At 49.2% G+C, this 26,341-nt stretch overlaps 1 protein-coding gene and 1 pseudogene across 1 annotated transcript; both read right to left on the bottom strand.

Moving 5' to 3' along the window:
* Positions 1-947: 947 nt before the first annotated feature.
* On the bottom strand, positions 948-18,853 carry LOC149347457 (solute carrier family 28 member 3-like). Its single transcript, XM_089585585.1, has 4 exons — positions 18,722-18,853; positions 9,914-10,072; positions 2,352-2,532; positions 948-1,097 (listed from the first exon to the last, which is right to left on the bottom strand). Exons 1-4 carry the CDS (start codon positions 18,851-18,853, stop codon positions 1,027-1,029), a joined length of 543 nt encoding a protein of 180 aa, XP_089441711.1. The 3' UTR covers positions 948-1,026.
* Positions 16,177-17,320, bottom strand: LOC149347458 (uncharacterized; annotated as a pseudogene).
* Positions 18,854-26,341: the final 7,488 nt, after the last annotated feature.

The raw sequence follows: 26,341 nt of genomic DNA, 5'->3' as shown, positions 1-26,341 counted from the left end.
GTTGCATGATACACGGAATACAAGTATGTGTTATAGGTCGAAATTGATCGGAGCAATGTTGATTTCCAGACTTAAGCATTGGAATCACTCTCCCATTTTTCTGATCATTGGGAATATATCCTATTTCAGGAGACGGATTAAACAATTCAGTAATAAATATGAAGCAGTAAAACCTTTTGTATTAATAAAAAATTTAGGATTAACGCTGTCTACACAGCAGGAAAAGGAAACCTTAAGATCTCTGATGCTCTGAGTACCCGATTCAGTGAATAGAACTGGATTCATGGGAAGAACAACAAAAACAGGCGCTCGCGATTGTCAAGAGAAGCATTGCTAGAGTGAGCTGCGACAAAATAATTGTTAAGAATAGAAGCACATTCACAAGATTGAAACTGCAGAAGAAAAAACAATGCGACACGCGGAAGCCAAGAATCTGACTCTCAGCTCGTCCATCGAGATCAGGATGGGCGGCCTTCCGCGTAAAACATAGCAAATGCGTTTGCATCTATACGCTTATGTAAGTAGCTCCTACTGCGGTTGCAGCGGAAGTACAAGCAATTGTTACAAGATTTTCGCGAATCTGGTTCCTAGAAGTGTAATTAGTTACAAAGCGCCAACGGCACAACAGTTGGTACCGACGACAGCAGTCCCACAGGGCCGAAACAGGCAAAGCGGGTAGAATTTGCGCAATGTTTAGTTCCGGCAAGCTTTGCCTAATAGTTCACTATGAGTTCATGTACTGCTATGGGTGCTCTCAAGGAGGGGCAAAGTATCTTGCGCTCACACTTGACTAGCCTTCCAACGAACAAAAACATCCGCATTGTAGTCCTTGCTTCAGAACGTGCGATGAAACAGGTGGAAATTTATGTGATGTTGAAACTTGGTATTTCGGAAAAACTTCGACATAGGCGTCTAGAAATGTGACCCGCCCGTGTAAGCTGGTCACTGATTGGTTTAGCGAACAGGCCGCAATTCGTGCACAGCCGCAGCTACGCAGTTTGCGGCGTGATGACGTTGAAGGCGGAGTCATCCGTCGAGGAAATCTATGGCGTTGAACTTGGTCACAACAGGGTTGGCCTTGTTCGTTATCATTGTCCCTGGGAAAGGAAGAAAGCACATTATAGCCCAATTATAAGACCACATTTATAGAAACCACATTTATAGCCCAACGCTAAGAACCTCGTACCTGACGTGCACTCTTAGTCACAAGCCATCGCTAGGATCGTTGGGCCTATGCTTGCACGGCATAACCGAGCACCTACAGTACATGGGAACAGCAGTGTGTCTGTGAAGGTAAAGCGATAGTTTTTGCCACTCCCAGAAAATTTCCAAAAGAGACGTTCTGTAAGCGTCCAGTTACAAAGCCTGACTCTTCTTGCAATACCTGGCTTACCCTGAACAAGCTTCACCGCTAGCTGACCGCGGAGGTACAGGCCGAGAAAATTTCAGTGCCTAAATGTCATGCCTGTAATAACATATTTCATCTTTCTATCTCTCTACGAAAAATCTAGTGGACTGGAAAGGCTGCGCATTATTGCTTTGTACTTTAAGAAAAGTCATTAAATAAAGGCGACCGCTATCAAAAATACAGTAAGCATCGCAGGCGTAAACAAGATTCAAAAAGCATAATGGAGGTGCGGAGAGCTCGGGCTTCCCTGGCGTCCATTAGCTGGTCTTTCACATATTAGCGGCCGAATTTATAGACACGTCACCGACTAATCGTGAACTAATACGACACGTAAAGTTCACTGCTTGTCTAATATTTTACGCACAGGGGAAGATGGCGAATACAGGTAAGTTTCGCAGAAATATGGTTGAATGAATTTAATCGACTTTCTGATTGCCATCTTTAAATAGCGTGCACATATTGCACAGCAGCTGGCACTTATACGAATCTACGGAAACAACGACAACACATGGACTCGTCTTTTCTAGACAGTCGACGCCGCAAGGACCAGAAAATAAATTTTCTGACCGCCGCTTGAGACAATCAAGTTCAAAAACGAGGTTCGGCCTTCGTGAATTCTCTACAGGTCGTGAAGTGTGGAAACTATGGCTCCTCTGAAGTTTGGACTATCCACAGTGAGACAGATAAATGCCAGTGCTCAGCCTCCCTGTCTTTTCGAGGTTCGTGTGTAGCGTGCGTACCCGCAACTCTGCTACCTGTGTGTCATCTCAAAATTTCTGCTCACAGAATACATACAACAGTCCAATAACGAGTCCTCTAGATATCCCGACTTTGCAGACCAGGATAACATTCTGGCCTTGCTTAACGCCTCGCTGTCGTGCTTGTCCCTCGAAGCGAAGCATTCGCGTTGGCATGTTTAGGAAAAAGCACCGCATATCCGTACCGACAGTGCAGGCAGTGAGCAGGTTCGCGATGCATCCGGCGACCAGAGCCCAGAAAATGACCGACGCCACGTCCCCGGATCGGCTGGGGGCAATAGCGCTCAGCCCTCCCATCGTCACGGCGGTCGAGCCTACGTTGGCAAAGCTGCACAGTGCGTACGTCAGCAGTCGCCTGGTTCGCACCTGCGGTCAAAAGGTTCATAAGGAGGCTATATCAGTCGTGTATGAACTATACTGCACGTTCTTCTGGCTGTATGGAATGCGTACCGGTATTCTAAGCAACGACATCTGCTGTTGTCCGAGGTGGCAGACGTGCAAAATTTTGTGCTACAACAAAGTTCTCACATGCAGAATAACTTGTAATGTTAGAATAGTTCGCTGAGCATGTGTGTTAATGATGATAAGCGAAAGCCCAAATTCAATGTTTCCGTCGTAGTACCTTCGTTATTCGGACAAAGCTTACCGGAACGCAAAACAGGTTTTTAAATATATTTTTATTGTTGGCTGATTGTAGCTAGATACAACACAATAAAGAAGGGAAAAAATCCCTTCAAAGGAGGATCTCCAGCCAATTTACCCGACTAGTTCTCCAGGCGCCGTGGTCATAACGCCAGCCTTTCAACTTTTGGCATGACAGCGCAAGCGGCTGGCAAATGTAAGGCGATTGACATGACGTCATGGCAATAAGTCTACTGCATTGTTTGGAGGGCCTTCTTTAAAGAATATTTTTCAGCTTCGTTCATGAGTTGTCTGCGACTACAGTTGATCCGCCTTCTTGCACAGTTGCTCCTACAGAACGACCTCTGCAGTTCTCTGCAGGACGCAGATTGTTTCTATGAAACTTTGTGGCTCCTGAAGAAGCGTAGCGTCGGAACACAAATGAGGGCATCCGCGTGCGCTGCTTCTAACTGGTAACAGCATCTCGCCAACGTCTGCCGCATAATATGCTTGGCATCGTTCTTCTTTCTGCTTTGTGAGTTGGGGAAAATTCGTTTTTAATACCCGTCACAAAGGCAGGAATACTCCGCGCCGTAGGCTCGGATGATTTTGCTGGTGTTATCATTTCTGCGCTCCGGCTTTCGTTAGTCCAGCGCTGGACCTCCAGGATTACCCGATGCGTATGCTGCAGTAAGATATGAAGGATGTTTGTCTTAGCACTGCTTATTGTCCATGCTGCTCGGAAGCGACTAAAATTCATTTAGAAGCTATGAACGGTTGCCACTGTAGCTAATGAGTTCCGCAGCACGAAAAACAACCTCATTTACTCAAGCAGTTAGCAAGGATTATTTGCGGCAGAGGTGCATTACTGGCAACAACTATGGCATCATGAACGGGCCCCCCACTCTATGGTGAAGCTATGGAAAAAGTGAAGCATGCGTTCACGTTCATTAGTGCGGTAGCAATTATAGCCGCTATTCCTCGCATTCGGGCGCTGTGCGTTTGTTTGTCTGAAGCGTGCTTTGTGGTAGGCTGTCCATTGAGTTGTGGGAGCCTGCTCAGGTGTGTGTGTGGACGCGAAATTCGGAGGTCGTGAGTTCAGATCAAACCGATGGTATGCGGTTGCTTTTCTCCTGCTTTGTAATTAATTATATTTAGGAGATAAAATAATTACGCTATTAACCTTTCATTGATTAACGCCACAATTAAAGAAAACATTCGCCTATGCTCCTTGGTTTCGGTGGCTGAGGGCTCCCCCCCCCCTTACACACACATATATAGGAGGAATGCCAACGAGACATCTAAAAACAAATAAAGAAAAGGCTATTGCACACAACTTTGCAACATGTCACTCAGAGAAGGATGGTGGCCGCACAACAGAGTACAAAGTAGGACATCAGCAAAAATAAGTTTTTAATCAATCCTTACTCAAGCACTCCGCACGCACGCGAAAGTAAAAACAAAAAAAAAACAGACAAGGCAAACAACGAATCCAACCCCAGAAACGAACTACAGTGAGTCACAAGGGCAATGTACCGTAAGACAAATGGAACCGCAGGACACGGTTTAAGCAAATGTTTGGTTTGGTTTATGGGGTTTAACGTCCCGAAGCGACTAAGGCTATGAAGGCTATGAGAGACACCGTAGTGGAGGGATCCGGAAATTTCGACCACCTGGGGTTCTTTAACGTGCACTGACATCGCACAGTACACGGGCCTCTAGAATTTCTCCCCTAAAGAAATTAAACCGCCGCGGTCGGGATCGAACCCGCGTCTATCGGGTCAGCAGCCGAGCACCATAACCACTGAGCCACCGCAGCGAAATGTAATGGTGCACTGCGCGTGATGACAATATCCATAAGTTCCCCTGACGCCTTCTGAAGAGTGTCCTGTCAAACTCACATAATGAGTCTTGTCTGGACGCAAGAACTTCTTCTGACCGTTCATGAAACCGCTCGTTTACAGTTGTTTCCACAGAAGAAAAAAAGTTCACACCTAACAAAGAAGAAGAAAAAGTTCCTTCGAGATGGAGTTCTACCACCACCTCCGTCAGATATAGAAATTTGTCAGCTCTTTGCAACCTGCAGTCTAATCTCTGCATCAGATATAAAACTCAGCTCACCCCCTTTAGGCTCATGCCGCTCAACCTTCACAGTCGCCAAGTTCACACCTTACAATGTTGTAAATGTCACCTCGGTAACTTTGTCACATATGATGAAATCATGGTGCTCTCAAAGGGCCTCAACTTCTGCTCCACCAGCGGCATATTTAATGAACTTCAGCTTTACAAAGAACTAAAAAATTGCTCCCGATACCTTAGACAGAGGGAATACTACCACCACCGCCTCCGAAAATCAGGTCATGGTCCAAAACTTCCCTCTATTACCCATAAATGTCTGGGTATATATATAAAGGCGGTGCAAAAAGATATCCTTTCGGAATCTGAAAAAACGGCGCTCTTACCGCCCGAATCTTACAATACTCAAACGCAACGCATTGCATGCTCTCAGCAGCCGATCTGACAATGTAATAAAATTTGTGGATAAAGGTGAAGCCACCATACCTATAGATAAAAGGACTACCTCTTTGAGGCCCTAACACAATTATGCGGCTTCTCATTTTACAAGGCTCTCCCTATTCATCTCACCCCAGAGTATAACAAGAAGGGTACAGAATCTATTCAAGTCTGGCGAAAAAAGAAGAAAATTGATGACAAGATCGCACAAGCACTAATTCCATTACATTTAGGTCCAGGACATTTTTAACTTCCAAAAATTCAGAAAGCAAACAATCCGGGAAGACCAATCGGCTCTTGTATCGGAACTGTTACTGAAAACAACTCGAGTGATGTCGACGTCTCATCACGAATATCCGTCTTATATCCCTTCTGTTAAGGACATTTTTTGAGCGAAATTCTCGACTTAGTCATCCAATATTATTCTCTTTTGTTGACCCAGGACGTTGCTTCACTGAGCACCAACATACCGCATACTGATGGCATGAAAGCAGTCGTCTATGCTTATGAGCTCTTAGAGTCCAAGCAACCTGTTGACGGCAACACGCTTGCAAAGCTGTTAAAACTGATACTTGAGTTAAACAACTTTGAATTTAATGGCCAGCACTACGTACAAATGAGCGGTACATTAATGGGAACAAACATTGGACCAAATTACGTTAATATATGCAGGGCTGTACTCCAAACGGAATTCCTCAAAAGTTCTCTATGTAAACCAACATATTACACAAGATTCACCGATGACATATTTATGGTTTGGGCAAATGGTGAGGAAAAACTAAGTTAATTTCTTACTTCAACAGCGCCCACATTAACGTCTCGTTTTTCTCTTCACATTCAGCCTCGACAATGAATTTCCTTGATGTCCAGATGACCATCACGGAAAAGAAACTTCAGACAACAGTTCACAGAAAACCCACAGACCGACACCACTAGTTACGCTTCCAGAGTAGTCACACTCGACATTGTAAAACCTCTACCGCTTACAGTCAGCCCCTACGTTTCCGTAGGATTTGCTCTATAGAACGCGACATTGACTCAAACTGCGAGCAGCTACGGGCAGATCTAGTCCGACACAAAAACTCATCGCCAGTCGCTAATGTTGTCTACCTCCTGGAATGTGGCACCTGTAAAGCTACGTGGGGCAAACAGTTACACCGCTCAGAATTCGCACCAACAACCACAGATTACATGGGCAGACACGGCCAAATCTCCCACTTCCAAAACACAGAAACAACCTTTGTATCCATTCGATAACTTCAGAGCTATTGTACTACAATCGGGGTTCAAAACACATTATGACCGCTAGCATTTTGATTATGAGCATTACGGCATTATGATTATACCTGATTCACAAATTTAACGGAGTCTCAAGCGGCAGCAACGAGACAGTAGGCCGGCTGTCATGCTTACACCCCTAATAGAGTAAAAAATAATTACCCAAGACATGTTGGGAGTAGAGACTGACAGAACGGGCGGCAGAAAGCATAGCAAGCATTGCTTCCGACGTCGTTTCTTTTTGTACATGACACTCGTATTGTCACGCCTTTACTATTAGTGTTGTTTTTGCCCCCTTTTTTATATAGTATTGTTACACATTCCATTCAATTATTATGCGCTTACTGCGGGCGTTGTTTCTCCCCCTTTTTTCCCCTCTTTTCATTGTCATTTTTTCTGTTATGTCACTCTTCGCTTCATACATTAATGAACTGTCATGCTGCTCTGCGCGTGCTCACGCGCAGTGGACAATTACATTTGTTTAACCCTGAATAATCCTGCAGTGGCATTTGTCTTAAGGTACATTGTACTTGTGACTCAGTGCAGTTCATTTCTGGTATTGGATTTGTTGTTAGGCTTGGCTGATTTTCGTTTCTCTTTTTTTTCTTTTTACTCAAGCACGGCGTAAGGATTTATTAAAAACTTGTGATTTTCTGTTGATGTCCTATTTTGTATTCTGTTGTGCTGCCACCACCCTTCTCTGAGTGGTATTTTGCAAAGTTGTGTGCAATAGCCTTTTCTTTTTTTTTTCTGAGATTTTTTTGTGATTCCTGTTCACCCCCATCCCTGCTAGTTTCTATTGAGATGTTGCCTCCTCGCTGCGCAGGGGTCAAGCGCTTCATGCTTGTCAAAAAATGCGGTAATAAGCAACACCTCGAGGGTCACTCCCTTGTCCTTCTACGAAAGCTATGAGGTGGTGGGGAAAGGAATTTTCCTTCCCTCCTTTTTATTTTCTGCCGTTCGCTCCTTTCGAACACTTGCATCCACCTTAAGGGATCGCCTTTTTCGGGTTGTCACGGTTTCTGTTTTTCCTTTGTCGTCTTTTTCATTCTGCCCCTTCCCTCCTCTATTGTTTGCACTGGTGTTTTACGCTATTTCTGAGCATCGCGCGTGCTTTAAAAGCTGCGCATTTCGAATGCTGCAGTACACTCGAAAAAGGCGAGTCCTCCAGCCGAAACGTCGCGAATCAAATCGTGTTATGTTTTTCAAGGCAAGGAAACGCAAAATGAGGAGCTCGTTTGACATACGTAAGAAAGAAACCAGCAGCCACCGAAACGAAGGAACTTGAGGGAATATTTTCATTTTTTATTTGTGGTGTTGATCAATGGCAGAATATACTGGGATTAAGTTTGGTACATTCGGGTTTAACGTCCCACAGTGACTCAGGCTATGAGAGGCGCCGTAGTGAAGGGCTCCGGAAATTTCGACCACCTGGAGAAATTTCCGGAACCCTTCACTACGACGTCCCTCATAGCCTGAGTCACTTTGGGACGTTAAACCCAAATAAACCAATAAACCAAACCTAATACCAGTATTATCTGTCGCTTAAAGACAATTGATTGTAAAGCAGAAAAACAAAAACCGTGCCGCAGGTGGGATCCGACCCCACGACCTCCGAATTTCATGACTGGTGCTCGACCAACTCACCTACGGCGACTGCTGTCCAATCTTTCGATGCTAAGCGAAATCTTTCGTCTGAAGTTTTTCTATCATTAGCATCGAGCAGTTAAGGCTGCTAATACGTTAATAAAACGTTAATAGCTAGAACTGCTGCTAAAACGTTAATAGCAAAAAAAATGCAAGAATACTTATGGGGGATCAACAGATGTATTGATTGTTCAAGTGAAACTTACAAAGTACGAAAGAATTCCATTCATAAACTATTTCCCGTTGAACAATGCTTTTGTTCAGAACTGTTAAGTACTATATCGGTAGCAAACAAGGGAAGAGAAAAGAGGGGCTGGTTATCGACGTATAGCCTTTGTCAAAAGTTTGGAGCCCAGGGGGTTTGCTTCTGAGCCACACTGTGTGGTTCGTAATGCATTTCCAGCGCTCCAAATTTACTGAAGGCAAGGTTATTTCTGGCCCTGCCTCCTCCAATGGGTAGGGCTGCCACAAATGCCTCAGGAGTCCCACTACAAGGCTTAGTAGCAAACCCCCTGGGCTCTAAACTTTTGACAAAGACTGTACATGCCGAAAGTCAACAGTCACCGAAACGCAGCTTCCTTCTTGTATATACGAGATGTATATACCTGCCAGTAGGTGATGACGTCAGAAGGCAACGGCACCGAGATGGAAGGTGGAGGAAAAACAATGCAAAGCAATGGCCTAACAGCGTTAGCGCACCTGATTGTCATTGAGCTAACCACGCAAATGGATCTTAGAGAACGTAGCGCGAAAAACGAGACACAGAAAAGGTGAAGACAGGACACAAGCGCTTCTCACAACTGAATTTTTATTGGGAAGGTTATCAGAATATATACTGTAGATATAGAAGATGGGAAGGAAGAAGGAAATACAAAACAACAACACACAAAAAAAAGGCTGTAGTACTTGGCAAAGCACATAATCAGCGTACAATCGAGAGATTATTGAAGCATTCCATATCGCGAAAGGAGGGGGAAAGTGTGTTGGTGGCGCATCCATCGCGTTGACAAAAAGTGAGATTGTGTACCTTGAATCGGTTGTTAAGTAACACTGCACGTGTTTTATGTTGCTATGTGCAGTACGGTCCATTGTTAAAGGGAACAAGCGATCGCGTGACCTCCGCGCTTCACGAAGCCCTGCCACCTAGATGCGGCGAGAATAGGCGGCGTCAGGCGCATGCGCAAAATGACCAACCGTCATGCTTACTGTGCATGCGCCTTGTGTCGACAATTCCCTCAAGTTCTCGGTGACAGCGCTCCGCGAAGCGCGGAGGCCACGCGATCTGATGTTCCCTTTAACAGTGGACCGTATTGTACTTGCTTTCATCGCCGGCCTTTTATCTCGTCTTGTTATTTTGTGTGTGTGTTGTTGTTTTGTATTTCCTTCTTCCTTCCCCTATTCTATATCTACAGCATATATTCTGATAACCTTCCCAATAAAAATTCAGCTGTGAGAAGCGCTCGTGCCCTGTCTTCACCTTTTCTGTGTCTCGTTTTTTGCGCTACGTTTTCTAAGATGCAATTGCTCCGACTAGCCCAGTTTAGCTTACTTGTGCAGTCCACGCAAATGGACCGTCATTGTTTCAGTCATTCATACTAAAGGTATTACTGCTGTCAGCAAAGCGCGACCACACCTCCCCTAACATAAAAGTAATTCGTTGACCATTGAGAGTAGTTGTGTACCGCACCGATAGACTAGCACTGCATGGCTGCCGCGTGAGGTCCTGGTAGGCAACAAGGTCGTTGGCGAGAATCCTGGTGGCCAACAGCCTGGCCGCGCAGTGCACCTCGGACAGCTCGATGCCCATGAGCATCACCAGGGGCTCGAAGAACAGCGTCAGCGCAGCCTGCGCAGAAAAAGAATAGCGCCAAGGCGCCGAGACGCGCACTCGTGGGTGGGCAAGGCCGAGTATCACGAATAAAGGCCGAGTAAAGGACGAGTATCACGCCTCTAATCAGCAAATCCTCCTTCTCCGGTAATCACGGTGACAATCATCAGCCGAGTGAATTTCCACTGGAACACACGTGTATGTATCAGCAGCGCGAACACAACACAGGAAGAAGGAGAAGATAGTACAGAGCGCTTCTCCTTCTTCCTGTCTTGTGTTCGCGCTGCTGATACATATGGATCGCAACCAACTAGCCCGGCAGATGGTGTTATGAAACACACAGCCACATCATCTTTATCCCCCGGAGGCGCCTGTCTTGAATTAGTAGCCCAAATTCATCCAGACCCCTGTGCTACAGCTTTCCTCTTAGTCTACACTGTTTCTTTTCTGCGTAAAAGCTCATTAATTCCTTGACCCATTTCCGTGTCTTTGTTGTTTTTTTTTGGGGGGGGGGGGGATCTAGCGGTAGCCTTAAACTAGATAACAGTGACGCCATCCTGATACACACTTTGCGTGCGGCCGTCCCACTGATACGCGCTGAGATGTGCGCTATGTCTTGATTTTTCTCATCCAGTTCTCACAAGTCATGTGATCATTCTGGCTGCATGTATTGCGGGACGAAACATTAGAAGGGGGAATTTCTTGGTCACCATGCACGAAAGTCTGCCTGACTGCTCTAACATGGCGGCTGCTCTGACGCGGCGCGCGGGCGACTGAGTAAACGGCAGGCGGGCGGTCGAGGAAGAAAGAAACCAGGAGACTGTCGACTGCGCTTGTGAGCGCCCGGCGTCTTTGTTAGCGCTCTGACTCCATATTTTTTTGCGTCTGTCTTGGTCTTCGGAGCTGAGCTCATGCTGTTTCTGACGACGGCAAGGTGAGAAATTTTTTTTTCCCAACTACTCCGCATTTCAGGCAGTTTACGTTCACCGCACCGGCCAGTGCCTTCCACTAGGCAGTTCATGAAGAGGCGAGCAAGATTCGTGGCTTGCCGGCTGTTGTGACGCGGTTCATGTCATTCCAGTTGTTTCCGTCAGTGGCAAGGTGAGAAACTTATGGCTCTTGCTTAACTACTGCTGCATTTCAAGCAGTGTCGCTGAGCACGCCGGCCGGCGCATTATGGCGCAGTTGTGAAAGGTACGCCTACCTGCTCGCGACACGGCGCTAGTACGCCGGTCGGTGCGCAGTTAGTAAAGAACGAAATGGAACACGACAGACGCCTTCTTGAAGTGCTCAACCGGCTGCAACAGACAGACGTTACTCTCAGCAAAGAAAAACGTTGTGTCCGTGTCAGTCAGTTAACATTCCTTGGTGTGAACTCCGACGGCAATGGTGTGCGCCTGGATCCTGAAAAGGTTAAGTCATCAAGGAGTTGCCTCGACCTGAAAACTCTGCTCAAGTTTGTTCCTTGTTAGGCATGATGAACAACCTCTCAAGGTTCCTCCAGGACGCTACGCCTGTGTCGGCGCCTGTTCAGCAAAGACAGCGACCGGTCTTGCGAAACCTAACAAGAGGAAGCCTTTGAGAAGATCCAGACTACTCTCAAGTCGAACAGGCGCCTCTCAAGGTAGAACCCCGAGTACTCGACAATCGTGTCAGCGGACGCGTCTTCGAAAGGAGTTTCTGCAGTTCTACTCCAAGACCAGCTCTCCAGCGAATAACGTCCTGTAGCATATGCCTCCTGATCGCTCACGAAAACTGAGCAGACGTATTCACAGATCGAGAACGAAGCATTGGCTTTGTCTCCGGCAGCGGACCGCTTCGACGAATTCCTGAGAGGTCTCACGTTTCTATTTGAGACATTAGCGCTTGTGTTGTGTCCCGTCAATTTTGTGCGCTATGGATCCTCATGTTGACTACCCACTAGCCCGAACCCTGACCCTTCTAAGTTATATTTGAGACAGATCACAAGCCCCTCCTTCCTTTGTTAGGTCGCAATCGCCTTGACTCTTCCACCTAGAATTCAAAGGTTCAAGATGCGCCTTATAAGATAGTGGCGGTGGAAAACGTTTATTTGCTCTATTTTACAAGATATTTTTTTTCGGCTTCACAAGGAGTCTTCAATCGTATCATCAGGGTCGGTTCCCCTAGTCCAGGGCTCCGCTGAGGGTAGCTGCCCTGCGCGTACGCCTTACTAGTCCTTGTTGGACTTTCAGGATGTCGCTGGATAGAATCCTCTCCCACTGTTCCGCACTCGGGTTTTCAATTATGGGTAGCTTGTCTATTTTCTGGCATGCCCATGTGGTATGGTATAATGTTGGTTTGTCTCCACACCACGGGCACTCGCTCTTGAACTGTGTGGGGTAGATTTTCCTGAGTATGTTTAGGCACGGGAATGTTCCCGTTTGTTACTGTAGCCATGCTACGGCGTCTTCTATATTGAGTTGTTTGTGTGGGGGCGGGTATTTTCGTCCGATCCCTCTGTAGTAGTTAAGAATGTCTGTATAGCTTTGGGCTACCGGCTCGGGTTCCTCAGCGGTGTCGGGAATGTTGGATGCTCGGTTTGTTGCGTACCCTCGAGCTATCCTATCCGCCTCCTGATTTCCCGTAATGTCGGTATGTCCCGGCACCCAAACTATCATGTGTTTGGCCTGGTTGTTTTCGGTTTTGCCACTTGAGCGGAGAATGCGGAGCGCGCTGTGGTTGATTCGGCCGTTTATGTAGTTGCAGCATGCAGCTTGTGAGTCGGTGAGTATTGTTAAAGACCTGTTGGATCGGTAGCCCTCCGCTGCCGCTAGAGCCACGGCTGCCTCTTCGGCCTCGACTACCGTACAGTTCCGGATTGACACGCTGGTGATTTCTTTTAGGTCCGAATTGATCACCGTTGCCACTTTGCTTTTCTTGTGTTTCCGTAACCAGTGTAATAAGCGGCGTATACGTACACAGTGTGGTTTCTAGTTGCCAGTGTTCTTTGTACGTACTCTGCTCTTGCTTCTCTTCACACCATGTGTAGGTTCGGGTCCATATTCCTTGATATCGGTGCTACTTTGATGGTGTTTCTATATTCGTCTGGTATAGTCTCCGTGCTTTGTGTCTCCTGTATTGTAGCTTCACCGCCGTATCTGCTCAGGAGTCTTCTGCCCGTTGCCGATAGTTTGTCTTTCGATTTGTGCTATTTGCGTTTCTTGGAGTTCTTCGAGGCTGTTGTGTAGCCCCAGAGCCAGTAATTTGCCGGTTGATGTTGATTGTGGTAAGTGAAGCGCCGTCTTGAGGGCTTTCCTCAGGATTGCGTCCGCTTGTTGGATTTCGTATTTTGTGCAGTGGTAGTATGGGAGGCTATATGTTACTCTGCTTACCACCAGGCTTCTGACCAGCTGCAGCGTGTCTGCTTCTTTCATGCCGTGTCTTTTCCTCGAGATCCTTGTTATCATGCGAGCTACTTGGCTGGTTGCTGTTTTAAGTATTGTTAGGTTGTGGGTGCACCTTTGGTTCGATTGTATCCACATTCCTAATATCCTGATGAGTGTTTTTTCCGGGATTAGTTGTCCCTCGAGTCGGACGTTTATCCTCAGGTTTTCTTCCTCGCGGACAGTGCGGTTCTTCTTGCCTTGCCATACTCTTAGGAGCTCGGACTTCTCTGTCGAGCAGGCTAGTCCTCTTGCCTTGACATAGACTTCTACGCATGCCGCGGCCTCTTGTAGTCTTTCTTCCTTTTCCCCGAGTGAGCCTTTGGTTACCCATACGGTGATGTCGTCGGCGTACATTGCGTGTCGTATGTTTTCGATTTGCTGCAGTTGTTGGGCTAGCCCGACCATGGCAACGTTGAAAAGGATGGGTGAAATAACCGATCCTTGCGGCGTGCCTTTGTTCGGGGTGTTGAATTTTTCTGATCTTAGCTCTTCCAGGCCAATTGTTGCTGTTCTGTTGGACACAAATGCCTTGACGTAGCTGTGTATTTTCGTGCCGCAGTTCAAGTTGTCTAGTCCTGTCATGATGGCTTCGTGGCTTGCGTTATCAAAGGCGCTTTTGATGTCCAGTGCCATGATAATGTGTTCTCCGTTGAGCGGGGTGTTGCTCAGTACTTCTTCTCTGATTTGTAGGAGCACGTCTTGGGTTGAAAGCCTGGTTCTGAAGCCGAACATGCTGTGGGGGTAAAGTTCGTTTTCTTCCATATAGTTTTGTAGCCTTCTCGTGACCACTCTCTCGTAGATTTTGCCTAGGCACGATGTAAGGGAGATTGGTCTGAGGTTTTCTACTTGAACTTTCTTGCCTGGTTTCGGGATCATGATGACTTCCGCGTGTTTCCATTCTTCTCGTACGGTTCCCGCTTGCCAGTGCCTATTGAGGTATTCGGTTAGCTTTTCGATTTGTTCGTCGCTGAGGTTGCGAATGAGCGCGTTGTTGATCTTGTCCGCGCCCGCGGCTGTGTTCTTTGTTGCGTTTCTTATTGCTGCGTACACCTCTTCCCGGGTAATGGGTCTGTTTAGCTTTTCGTTTTTTTCTCCTTTGTAGCGCTCTGCGTAGGCTGCTGGGTTGCCTTCTCGTTGCACTTTTTGCGTACTTTGTCCAATAATTCTGAGTCTGTTCCTTCGTATTGGTGTACCAGTCGGTATATGGCTTTGTTGTTTTCTGTCTTTGTTTTTGCTGGATCTATAAGTGCCTTGAGTATGCGCCATGTTTTTGCGGTGCTTAAGGTTCCGTTTAGGGAGTCGCTAAATTGTTGCCAGTTCTGTCTTGCTAGCTTCGTCGCGTACTCCTCTGCCTTTTTTGTGATTTCCGCGATTTTCAGCTTGAGTTTCCTATTGTATTTCTGTCGTTTCCACCTTTTGGTGAGTCCCCTCCTGGCTTCCCATAGCCTGAGAAGTCTGGAGTCTACGTCCGGTGTTTGCGGCGTACGCTCGATTTCTTTGGTGAAATTGCGTTGTTTTTCTGGGAGCAAGTTCCCCCACTCCGTGATGGACTCGATACTTCCTATGGCGTCGTCACATGCTGCTCTGAAGGCATTCCAGTCCGTTACGTTTGCCTTGCCTATCTGTCGTCTGATTTTATCCTCTATTGTAATTTGTGTATTTAGGATATAGTGGTCGCTTCCTAGGTTTTCCATTAGGTTGTCCCACTCCGCTTGCCTTGTTCTTTTGACGAACGTGAGATCGGGGCAGGTGTCCTTGGTCACGCTGTTTCCGATTCTCGTAGGGGTGTCGGCGTCCGTGATAAGCTCACAGTCGATACTGTCGGCTGCCTGGGTTACTGCTCTTCCCTTCATATCTGTTCTAGTGTAGCCCGAGCTCTGTTCTCTGGCGTTGCCAGTATGACAAGTGCGTTTCCTTTGGCTAGTTTGTTTGCTCCCTTAAACAGCGCGTCGAATTTCGCCCTACTTTGTCTTGGGGGGCTGTATATATTTACGACGAATATACTTCCTCCCTTTCTTTTCTCCTTCGATGTGATCTCTATTATTACGTGCTCCACGTCTGTGTCGGCTATCCTATCATGGGCTATGGCGATGAGGGCTTTGTTGACTAGGATTGCCGTTCTTCTGCCTTCTTCCGAGGTTTCGTAGCACGTGCAGCCCTGGAGTGTTGGGGTGATCCCAGTTTCTTGTAGGGCAATTACATCAGGTGGAGTTAGTTGCATGTTGATGTATTGTTGTAATAATCCGGGTTTTCTTCTGTATCCTCTGCAGTTCCACTGCCATATTTCTAATTTTTCTTCCTTCTTCGCACCTTTGGTTGTACTGTCCATGTTTAGTTTTCGGATTCGTCTCTCGTACTGTAGTTTTCTAACGCCGGGCGTCTCTGATTGAACTTATCTTTGACGCCTTCGGTGATTTTCTGTTTTCGCAGGGTGCGGATTTCTGTTCCTTGCATGGCTAGAACCTGATGTTCTATTCTTTGTATTACTTGTTGCACTTCTGCCACAAACTTGGCGAAATTGGTCTGTGTCATTTCGGTGGGTTGACTTTGCGGGGGTGGTGGTGGCGGCATGGGAGGGCTGCTTGACCTGAGGTCCTGTATCTCCTGCTGTAGCCTGTTGATTTTTGTGTCCTGCTCTTCGCGCGCTCTGCGGCTAATTTCTAGCTCTCGCCTTAGTGCCCTGTTTTCTTCCTCTAGCTGTTTTTCTCTGTTGTTTTAATTGTTTTCCGAGTGCAGAGACAGAGTTTTGGGAGGGCCTGCTTCCCAGCTCAGCTTCGTGCCGCTGTTGGGTTTCTTCTTCTTTTTCTGCTGCTGCTGTTGCTGCCCCTTGATGGCCGGGGGCGGCAGGGGTGGAAAGGACCCGGACCGGCTCCGTGAACTGCTCCGTGACTGGCTCCGTGACCCGTTCCGTGAGTGCTTCCGGGATCCGCTCCGTTCGCCCTCCGAGCTGAACCATCTCGGTTGGTGTTGCCTCCGTTCCCTCTCCCTGCTGCTGCGCTGCTGTTGCTGCTGCTGAGACTGGTAATGTCGGCCTCGCAGCTCTCTAGCTTTCTTTAGGCGGTCCTTACAGTCCCTGGATCCGGTGGCGTGGTCGCCTCCGCATATCAGGCACTTGGCTTGGCATTGGTGGTTCTCCGGTGGGTTATGCATTCCACATTGCCTGCACGCCTTGGTGTTTGGCGTCGGGCAGACGTCGGACCGGTGACCTTGCTGGCAGCAAATGTAGCACACCTGCCTCGTCGGTCGATATGGGTAGCATCTGAATTCTGCTCCGGCAAAGATTACGTACTTGGGTAAGATGGGGCCGTCAAAGGTGATGACCGCCGTTTCCGATTTTCCTAGCATTCTTGCGGTAGGCACCACAACTCCCTGGGTGCGCACTCGTATCTTTGCCTTGAGCGTTTCTGTCGGCGTTCCCGTGGGGATTCCGTGTATGACGGCTCGCTTGACGTCTTCCGGCAACGCCACGTATCTGTTCACTTCGTAGGCTTGACCTCTGACTCGTAGGTTGGTTATTCCCAGCATCATCTTCGCTACTTCTTCATTCGAAGTACTTGCTATGATGATGTTGGATTCTGTTCTTAGTTAGTCTGACTATAAAGTCTTCATCCGTGAAGTTGTTGTTGCATGCCTAGGTGATGGCTCGCGCGATTTCTATCGCCTTCAGCGCCTTGATCGGCAGGCCACTCTTTGGTCTGATGATGATTTTTGCGTCGCCCTTTGGAAGCGGCGGTAGCCTGCGTCACGGCTTTCTTTGTGCTTTGCGCGCAGCTGGCGCGCCAGCTGCTGCTCCGCTCGCGCCACCTGCTGCCGAGGCGGCCAGCGCCATCTTGCTATTGTTCTCCCCGCTCTGGGTCTCGTTCGCGCTTACACATTTTCCGGGCAAAAGCATCGCTACGGCGGACACTCTTTCTTGAACACGGAACTAGCCATAAGAGCACTGCCTGAAGCTAACGTTTCAGCATCTGTGGACGGAGTTGTCCGATATGCGCCCTCAGATGATATGCTAGACCGCATACGCTCAGAGCAGGCAAAGGATCCAAAGCGGATCCAGAGCCGGGAGAAACAAAAGTTGTATTTTGAGAGACGTCATGCTGCTAGACCTCTTCCCAGTTTCTCTGACGTAACCAGGTGTGGCTGCGAGAAAGGTGCTCCCGGGGCGCAGTCCTCCGTCCGTCTTAGACCCAAATGTCCTACTGGGTCCTGTCTGAAGGGGGAGCCATACGCCGAAACAGGCGTCTTCTGGTGCTGCTCCCTAAAGAAGAAACCAGCCCCGCACAAGGCGGCCAGCGTCAACAAGGCGGCTGCCTTAGAGAAAACCACCACCAACGACGTGAAGACACGAACTGCTTCTGATCCGCTTGGTAGCACCATCGTGCCGGAGCAGTCATCCAATCACACCCAAGCGAACGTACCTGAAAACGCAACTTCAACACCAGTACAAAGAACGACGCGATATGGGCGCATCGTCCGAACGCCGAAAAGACTCGGTATCAATCACTGAATGGTGGTGTTTCTTATTTTTTTCTGTGGCCACACGAAGTGCTTGTAAAAGAGGGGAAGATGTCAGTCATCCTGATAAGCAGTGTGCGCTCGCCCGTTCCACTGATACGCGCTGAGATATGCGCCATGCCTTCGTTTCCCTCACCCACTTCTCACAAAATTCATGTGACTGTTCTGGCTGTACATATTGCACGACGGAACATTAAAAGAGGGCCTTTCTTGGTCACCATGCACGAGCATCTGATTGACTGGCCTGACAATACCTGCCCGTGCCATTTATTTCGTCTTCCTGCTGCCACTGTTTACCTTTACCCTCCATTGCTATATAATATATCATGCCTGAAGGTCTAGGCATTGAGGGCACTGCTCATTCCGCTCTTTCGTGCCGTTTTGCCTTCGTGGCACAGTGATTACGGCTCTCGGCTGCTGTCTCGAAAGATCTGGGTTCGATCTCGGCCGTGGCAGTAGCACTCCGATGCAGGCGAAATACTTGAGGCCCGTGTATTGTGCGATGTCAGTGCACGTTAAGAACCGCAGGTGGTTGAAATTTTCCCGAGGCCTCCGTATACGGCGTTCCGCATAGCCTGAATCGTTTTGGGATGTTAAGCCCCTTAAACCAAAATCAAACCACCCTTCTATACTTTTACTTTCACCTAGAGCAAGCGTTTATTAATGGTAGACGCTCTCATTTTGCGGACTCGGCACGGAAGGCGACGACGATGGGTGTCAAAATGCCCAGCTGTTAATGCGGACTTACGTGGGGTGTAACTTCCGGAAAGTGGACGAGCTTTCCCAGGCGACTGCACAGATCGTTCACGCATGCCTCCGCCGAAAGGAAGGCGAAGAGGCTAAACGCGATGGCGGGAGCCATCATCGCCACGGTCGCCATGCCGCCGACGACCGCCTCCACAGCACTCCTCTCTGGGCTGCAACGCGTGCCAAGCAGCACCAAGAGCGCTCTGTTTTTTTTTTTGTTTTTTTTGCAGCTGGGCTTGTTGGTGCGTATTCGTGAAAGACATGACAGCGCAGAATGGCAACATGGACGTAAAGGCCCATCTCCATGGGCCCATCCGAGGCGCTCGATCGCAGCGCCTATGCGTGCCAGCGTACGCCGCAGCCGGTCTGTGCATGCGCGAGGCGCAGACGCGAGCTAGCGCTGGCGCTTGGCAAATATATCTGCGCCGGAAGTGGCTCGCACCGGCGCCGGAAGTGGCTCGCTGGTTTTCGGTCGGTGTAACCCATCAGAGAACGCAGTTATCTCGGCATCCGGTACGGCCAGGTACGGCCCTTCGCGCCATTTTCCTCGCTGAAATGAGCTGAGCGCCAGTGCCAGCGATAGGAGGAGACAGGCCATCGAGTTGCGTATGTTTTCCGACGCTTGTCGCGGTGCGGCGCTGGGCGCGTAGGCGCTGCCCTCGTGCGCCTCGGATGTGTCCATGGAGGTGAGCCTTAAGGGAACAGGATGAGCGCTGCACGCAGCGCTCATCCTGTTTCCTTACTTGTCTGTGTTGCCATTTTGCACTCTCATGTCTTTCACGTTGATGAGAGAGAGATGTGGGCTGTATGCGTTAGCGCTTTCAACGGTGGCGATTTCTCGCGATCAACCATTAACTGCCACCTTCCAGGGTAGCACGGTGGGTGGGGACTTTAGGTATAATGACAACCAGGAATTCCTTACCACTTATGCGGAAGAACATCCCGTTCCTCTTGCTCGTAACACCTCCTACGGCTGTGACAACCTCGCGACATACTTGCATATACCTCGTCTTTGAGAACAATGCACTGGTGCAGCACGTCGAGCACATATCCATCTATTTCTCCAACCACAAAGCTTCCTTCATGACAATCAAGAATGCAATTGGAGTGTTTCTTGAAGAAGCAATATGAGTGAAAAATAACAAGTCTGTAATCGTACATCCATGTCTTGCTCGAATTCTTTGCCTCAATTTGTCGAAAAGCTTAAACAGCTGATCAGCTGCGCTCAGATTTCGCATTAGGAAGTTAACGTAATCGTCGGCAATATTTTTGTAACATGGGCTACACTGGCCGAGGTTGAGCAGTTTCGCGTGGCTACCGGAGAGCCGCGCTGCGCGTGCGCGAAGACGCGCACAGCTGGCGTGCCTCGCCGCGCGCGCTCGCCTTCTTTTTTAAAATGATTGGAGTGTAAAACGTTGACAACGCCAACGCCATTGAAGACAATGAACGCCGACGTCCTATAGCTTCAGCGCCGCGTTACTGGCACAACCTTGTCAATGCTTGCAGCCCACATCTCACTCTGATCTCCCCACGTAGATATAAGCGCGATTTAGGCGTCCACTGACCCAGGGAACCAGTTATGCGCACTTCCATTGCTTAAAATGATCGGAGTGTAAAACGTTAACGCCAATGCCAATGAACACAACAAACGCCGACGGCCTTTGCTTCAGCGCCGGGTTTCTGGCACAAAGTTGTCAATGCCGACGCATGCAGCGCACACCTGTGACTACCGCCACTTAGCTTAAAGCACGGTTTAGGTGTCCACCGTTCCAAGAGGGCAGTTATGCGCATTCTTTCTGGTAAAGGTGTCACACCTCACCTTCACCTCACGCTACGTATATGCTGGCAGAGCAGAGCTGTCACTGCCAATTTTTCAAGCGAAAAGCTTCACTAGGCTAGTCAAACTCGAGACAGGCGTATGCTCCGAGATCAGAATTAGCCCCAGCTGCGCATGCGCAGAACCGAGGGACGTCACAGGAGAGGCAGAAAAACAAACAAACAAAGACAAACAGTGCGCCAGGAAACACTCTTATCTCGGCGCACACTCGAACCCCACAGTAAGGGAAGGAAAATGAAAAGAAAATTGGTTTTAAGCAAAGGAAACGACGCCTGTCTCTCTCATATCTCGGTGGATACCCGAACCGCGCCGTAAGGGCCTTAAGAAAAATGAAATGAAATGTAAATTGGGTTTAAGGAAAGGAAATGCCTGTCTCTCATATCTTGGTGTACACCCGAGAGAAGTGACGTTACACGCGGAAAAAATAAAAAAAAAATAAATAAAAGTAAAGCAGTACGCGAGGAACCTCTCTCATCTCGGTGGACACCCGAACCGCGCCGTAAGGGTCTTAAGGAAAATGAAATGAAATGAAAATTGCTTTTAAGTAAAGCAAATCCCTTTCTCATATCGTGGTGTACACCCGAAAGGATTGCACACCACATTACATGTCTCTAAAGCAACCTAAGACAGCACCGTATTCACTACACGCGCGGCTCATCCTCGGCCTGATTGTGGTGGTGAAAACATTTATTAAGAATGAGCAGGAGGTATGTTTGGATCAGCCCGTAAGGGACCGATCCTTACAAACACTAGGTGGTGGTCCCTAGTATGGGACCCCAGTGGCGGTGGCCGCCGCCCGGGCGCGCCCGACCCGACCCACATGGAGCGGTTTTCTCGCGGTAAACCTGCGTACGGCCGCCCGGCGGCGGCCGCTTGGCCGCCGGCGGCCGTTCGCCGCCGACCAAGCAGTGCTAGATACGTTCGCCCGGCGGTCAGCCGCTCACCGGAAGCGGCGAATGCGAGCTGTAAGCGCGGACCAATGAGGGCGCTCTGCTCCCGCATCTAGCTTCCGCCCGCGCGCGGCGACAAACATGGCGGCGCCTTTCGAAGCCGGACCCCTCGCTTTGGACTGAATTCTCGTTGTTGCTGCCTTTTTCACTGCGTTCACTGGCCGTAAATGGAGCACCGGTCTTTCGCTTCGTCTCGCCTTGCCTATAATAACACTTATAAGTGATAAGTTTTCCTTATTTTTTTATTTAGAGTGACGATTCTCCCACTTCTAGGCTTAAGAGGAGAGCCGGTTTGTTTACAATAATGGTTCCTGTCCCGAGAACCAGATGGCGCTACTATAGGCTGAGTCTATTTTTGCGTCTCTGCTAGCAGCAGCTGCCGGTGGCTCGGCGCGCAGGGTGAAACCGAGTGGGGGTGGAGTGGAGAGGGGAGATAGCATACGCTGAACTAAAAAGTGAGAATGCGCCCTCCAATAAACAATGGCTTTAGACTAAGCTTACAAGTCTTTTTTTTTTTTGTTTTTGTCGGCAGCGGTTTGGCGGCAGCCGCCCGTTTTCCGCCTCTTGTGGTGCGGCACAGCGGCGGTGCGTCCGCGTTCCGCCGCGCCGCTCAAAATCCGCAGCGCAAGTTCGCTCCATGTGGGTCGCCCTGTAAGTCGTGGCAGCCGAGCAGGGTCGCCTCCCAGTCCTTCCGGGTTGGGTTGGGGATAGGGGGAATGGCCGGGTTGGAGGGGCAAGGCCCACACCATGTGATAGGTGTCAGAAGACACTGCACTACATCCTCGGCCTCGCCGCAGTTTTTCGCTTCGAGATATACAGCCTTAAGCTTACCTAAGCCACAGCCAATTTTTTTTTCATTTCGAGTCAAAACAGAAATTTTTCCGAGTGCGGAGAAATGGGAGACTCTGCTGTCCAGCGACCGCTGTGAAGACCAACGAGGTCTGGTACAGCGAGCTCAACGGGCGGCAGTGGCCAGCGGAGCCCTGGACTGAGGGCAACCGACCATTGATTAGAGGCGGACGACTTCGACGGATAAGGCTCCTGGGGATAGAACCAAGACGTCTCTGAAGATGCCCTCGAACCGCAGGAAAAAGCATTGGTGAAAATAGTTTTCCCTTCCTTCCTTCCGCACAAATATAGAACTTTTCCACACACAGCATATTCACAAGCTACCCTACCAAAAGAGCAAAGGGTAATTTTTTACAACTCGTCGCGGTGGCTCAGTGGTGAGAGCGTTCAGCTACTGGCCCGGATACTGGGCTCTTGGCTACCTGGACGGGTTCGAATCCGGCCGCGGCGGCCGCGTTTCGTTGAGGATGAAAGGCAAAAAGCGTGCTGTGCGATGTCAGTGCAAGTTGACGGTCTCCAGGTGGTAGAACAGAACCTCTTCTTTCTTTTTTCGATCCCGGCCGCAGCTGTTGAATTTCTTTGGAGGAGAAATTCTAGAGGCCCGTGTACTGTGCGATGTCAGTGCACGTTAAAGAACCCCAGGTGGTCGAAATTTCCGGAGCCCTCCACTACGGCGTCTCTCATAGCCTTAGTCGCTTTGGGACGTTAAACCCCATAAACCAACCAACCAACCAACCTTTTTTAGAAATTCGACCGCCACAGCTGGGACCGCGTCTTTTGGTTCAGCAGCCGAGAGCCATAACCACTGCGCCACCTCAGCGCCTAAGTGGTTATGGTGTTGTTGTTGCTGAGAGAAGGATGAAAAGGAAAATTGCACGGGCCTGCCAACTGGCTCTAGCCGAGCCACCACCGCTGCCACTGCAGATAGAGGAGAGTTCAAAGATCAGAGGAAAGAAAAATGGCCTGGCTTAGCTTATGGTTAAGCCTAGGATGCGAAGCATAGTAGCCTAAAAAAATTAAACATTACCTGGCTATACCTGGTTAGCCATTCATAGACAAGACATTACCTGGCTATACCTGGTTAGCCATTTCATAGACAAGAACAACTCATGTGTTACTCTGCTTCTTCCTTTATTTTTCTCAAACCAATAAATACACTATGATGATCAGTAAAGTAATTCGTTTCTCACGTTGCTTCTTCCGGTAAGCACGCTCCTTTACAAGGCGCTGTTCCCGCTGTTCAGGAGTTTCTTCAGCACGCATTTTCCGTTTGGTAGCATTTCGCGGCTCGAACCGAGTAGAAGTACTCGAAGCTTCATCCTTCACCTCGGCATCGGTTGTCGAACGCTGCCGTCAAGCTGCATACTGTGCACGTCGCTTGGCAAGCCGTACTTCTCGTTCTTCTCCCGTTAAAAATTGGTAAATTGGTTTTTGAGGAAAGGAAATGACGCAGTATCTGTCTCGCATATCTCGGCGGACACCTGAACCGCGCCGTAAGGGAAGGGAGGAAGGTAGGAGTGAAAGAAGAAAGAGAAAGAGGTGACGTAGTGGAGGTCTCCGGAATAATTTCGACTACCTGGGGATCTATAACGTGCACTGACATCGCACAGCACACGGGCGCCTCTTGCGTTTCACCTCCATCGAAACGCGGCCGCCGCGGTCGGGTTCGAACCCGGGTACTTCGGCTCGGTAGACGGGCGCCTTACCACTTTCCCGTGGCTCTTTGTAACTTGCGCTTTGCGGTCTGGCGAGCCGCCCTCTCCCTGGCCGACATCTCGCTGCTCAACTGACTCAACGAGTGCGTCGCCTTTTGCGTGACGTCAGTATCTCCTAGCGGTAGGAGAGGGAGTTAGGCCGCCGGCGGAGGCTGCGCGTCCGCAAGCGAGCGCACGAGGCCCCAGCTTTCACAGCTCTTGTGACGTCATATCACGTGGTGCGCCGGTGAAGGTCAAGTGGTAGCTACGCGGCCGTGCGCGGCGCAGCAAGTAAGAGCTCGGTTGTGCGAGTAATATGCTTCGCATAAAAAGGGAAAGAAATGACGCGCGTCGCAGCAACAACTGCGTCCGCCGTAGCGGACGCTGCTGAAAAAACAGATAAGCGGCCGAAGCCGCGCTCGCCGAAGCGAGAACAGATACCAGTTGCTTTCACACACTCGCGCCCCTGCGCCTGGTTATGGTGCTCAGCTGCTGACCAGAAAGACACGGGTTCGATCCCGGCCGCGGCGGTTGAATTTCTATGGAGGAGAAATCCTAGAGGCCCGTGTACTGTGCCATGTCAGTGCACGTTGAAGAACCCCAGGTGGTCGAAATTTCCGGAGCCCTCTACTACGGCGTCTCTCATAGCCTTAGTCGCTTTGGGACGTTAAACCCCACAAACCAACCAAGCAACCTTCCTTTATTGCACTCCCTCATTTATCCCTTCTCTTACGACGCGGTTCGGGTGTCCACTGAGGTGTTTGAGTTTGAGTTTCTTTATTTCTACCACAGCCAAAAAGTTACATCATAAAAATATACGAGAAAAACCGCAGGAAAAAGCATTAGTGAAAATGGTTTTCCCTTCCTTCCTTCCGCACCCTTCCTTCCGCACAAATATAGAACTTTTCCACCCACAGTGAGACAGTTACTGCGCCATTCCCTTTCCTCAAAACATATGTTGAATATTTTATAAGTGTATGCAAAATTCTTTACAGCCTGGCAAAATATTTTGGAATACCAATATTCAAACTCCAGGAATGGTGAAGTTAACACCCTCGACATAATGGAATGACTTTCTGCTTCGATGATGCACATGACGCCAGACATTCAGAAAAAGAAGTGACATCAAGACTGGCGGCAAAATCTGCCTGCAAGAAATGGTGGAGGTGGTGCAACCAAGAAAACTCATTGAAATACATTATTCGCTGCGTTTGCTAGTTTATAAAAGAAAAACCTTATCTGCACTATGGAAAGTGACAAATTCGCGTGAAAAAAATATGTGCTAGCTTGGGCTCACATTGAGAAAAAGCTGCAAGTTCGCAACATACTCAACAATGCATAAAACGCTCCAGAGGGTTAGCCCCCTTATCATCCTGTACAATCGCGACTGCTATCCCGCTCGATCGAACTCTCGCTGACTACAGCTAGGAGAGAGAGAGAAAAACTTTATTTCAAAAGGAATTCAGGGCACGCCCCAGGGTCCCTGCACGACCCCACTGCACTCAAGTGTTTATGTTCTTAAGGTCCATAACACTGGCAGCACAGCCGGTGGCGATGGTCTGCATGGCCGGGTCCTCCGAGCGCAGCAGGGTCTCCCATTCCTGCCAGGTCTTGAGGTTCTCTAGGTCCCGCGGGGGAGGGTCCGACGGGCAGAGAGAAAGGATGTGGAGGAAAGAAGCGAATGGTCCTGGGCATAGGGCGCAAGCAGGAGTGGGGAAGGAGGGATGATAGTGGGTTAGGGTAAGGGGCGAGGGGAGAGTGTGTGTCTGTAATTTGCGCCAGAGTGTTGCGTGCCTGTTATCTAGAGACGGGTGGGGCGGGGGGTAAGCTGGCGTGACGCTCTGTATGCCTGGGTCACCTCACTGAATGAGTGCATGCACTCCTTTGTGAATCCCCGATCCGAGGCCACCTGAGCCCGGTTGAAAGAACCTCGGACTAAAAGGTTGGCGGCCTCGTTTCCGGGATCCCCGGAGTGCGCAGGCACCCATGTCACCTCCACATGGCGGGGCGGGGGTGCATCGGGCGAGTCCAGTATGTCAAAAGCAGGCACATGAACTCGGCCTCGAGAAAAATTTAGAATCGCAGTTTTAGAGTCACTTAAAATATACCGTGCTTCCGTGCGAGTGATAGCAAGTGCAATGGCGGCTTCCTCTGCAGCCTTTGGGGACGTATCTGGAGGGAGAGGTAGTGTGAGGAGGGTGGATGAAGAGGAGTCCACCGCAGCTGCTGTCGCTTCATCACCCGTGCAGGCAGCGTCCACCCATACGGCGTCCGGCTGGGGGCCGTACGCT

This window comes from Amblyomma mixtum, chromosome 4 (assembly GCF_055824585.1).
Source record: "Amblyomma mixtum isolate Tamu chromosome 4, ASM5582458v1, whole genome shotgun sequence".
Classification (NCBI taxonomy): domain Eukaryota; kingdom Metazoa; phylum Arthropoda; class Arachnida; order Ixodida; family Ixodidae; genus Amblyomma; species Amblyomma mixtum.
This window is presented reverse-complemented; position numbering and strand designations above follow the sequence as displayed.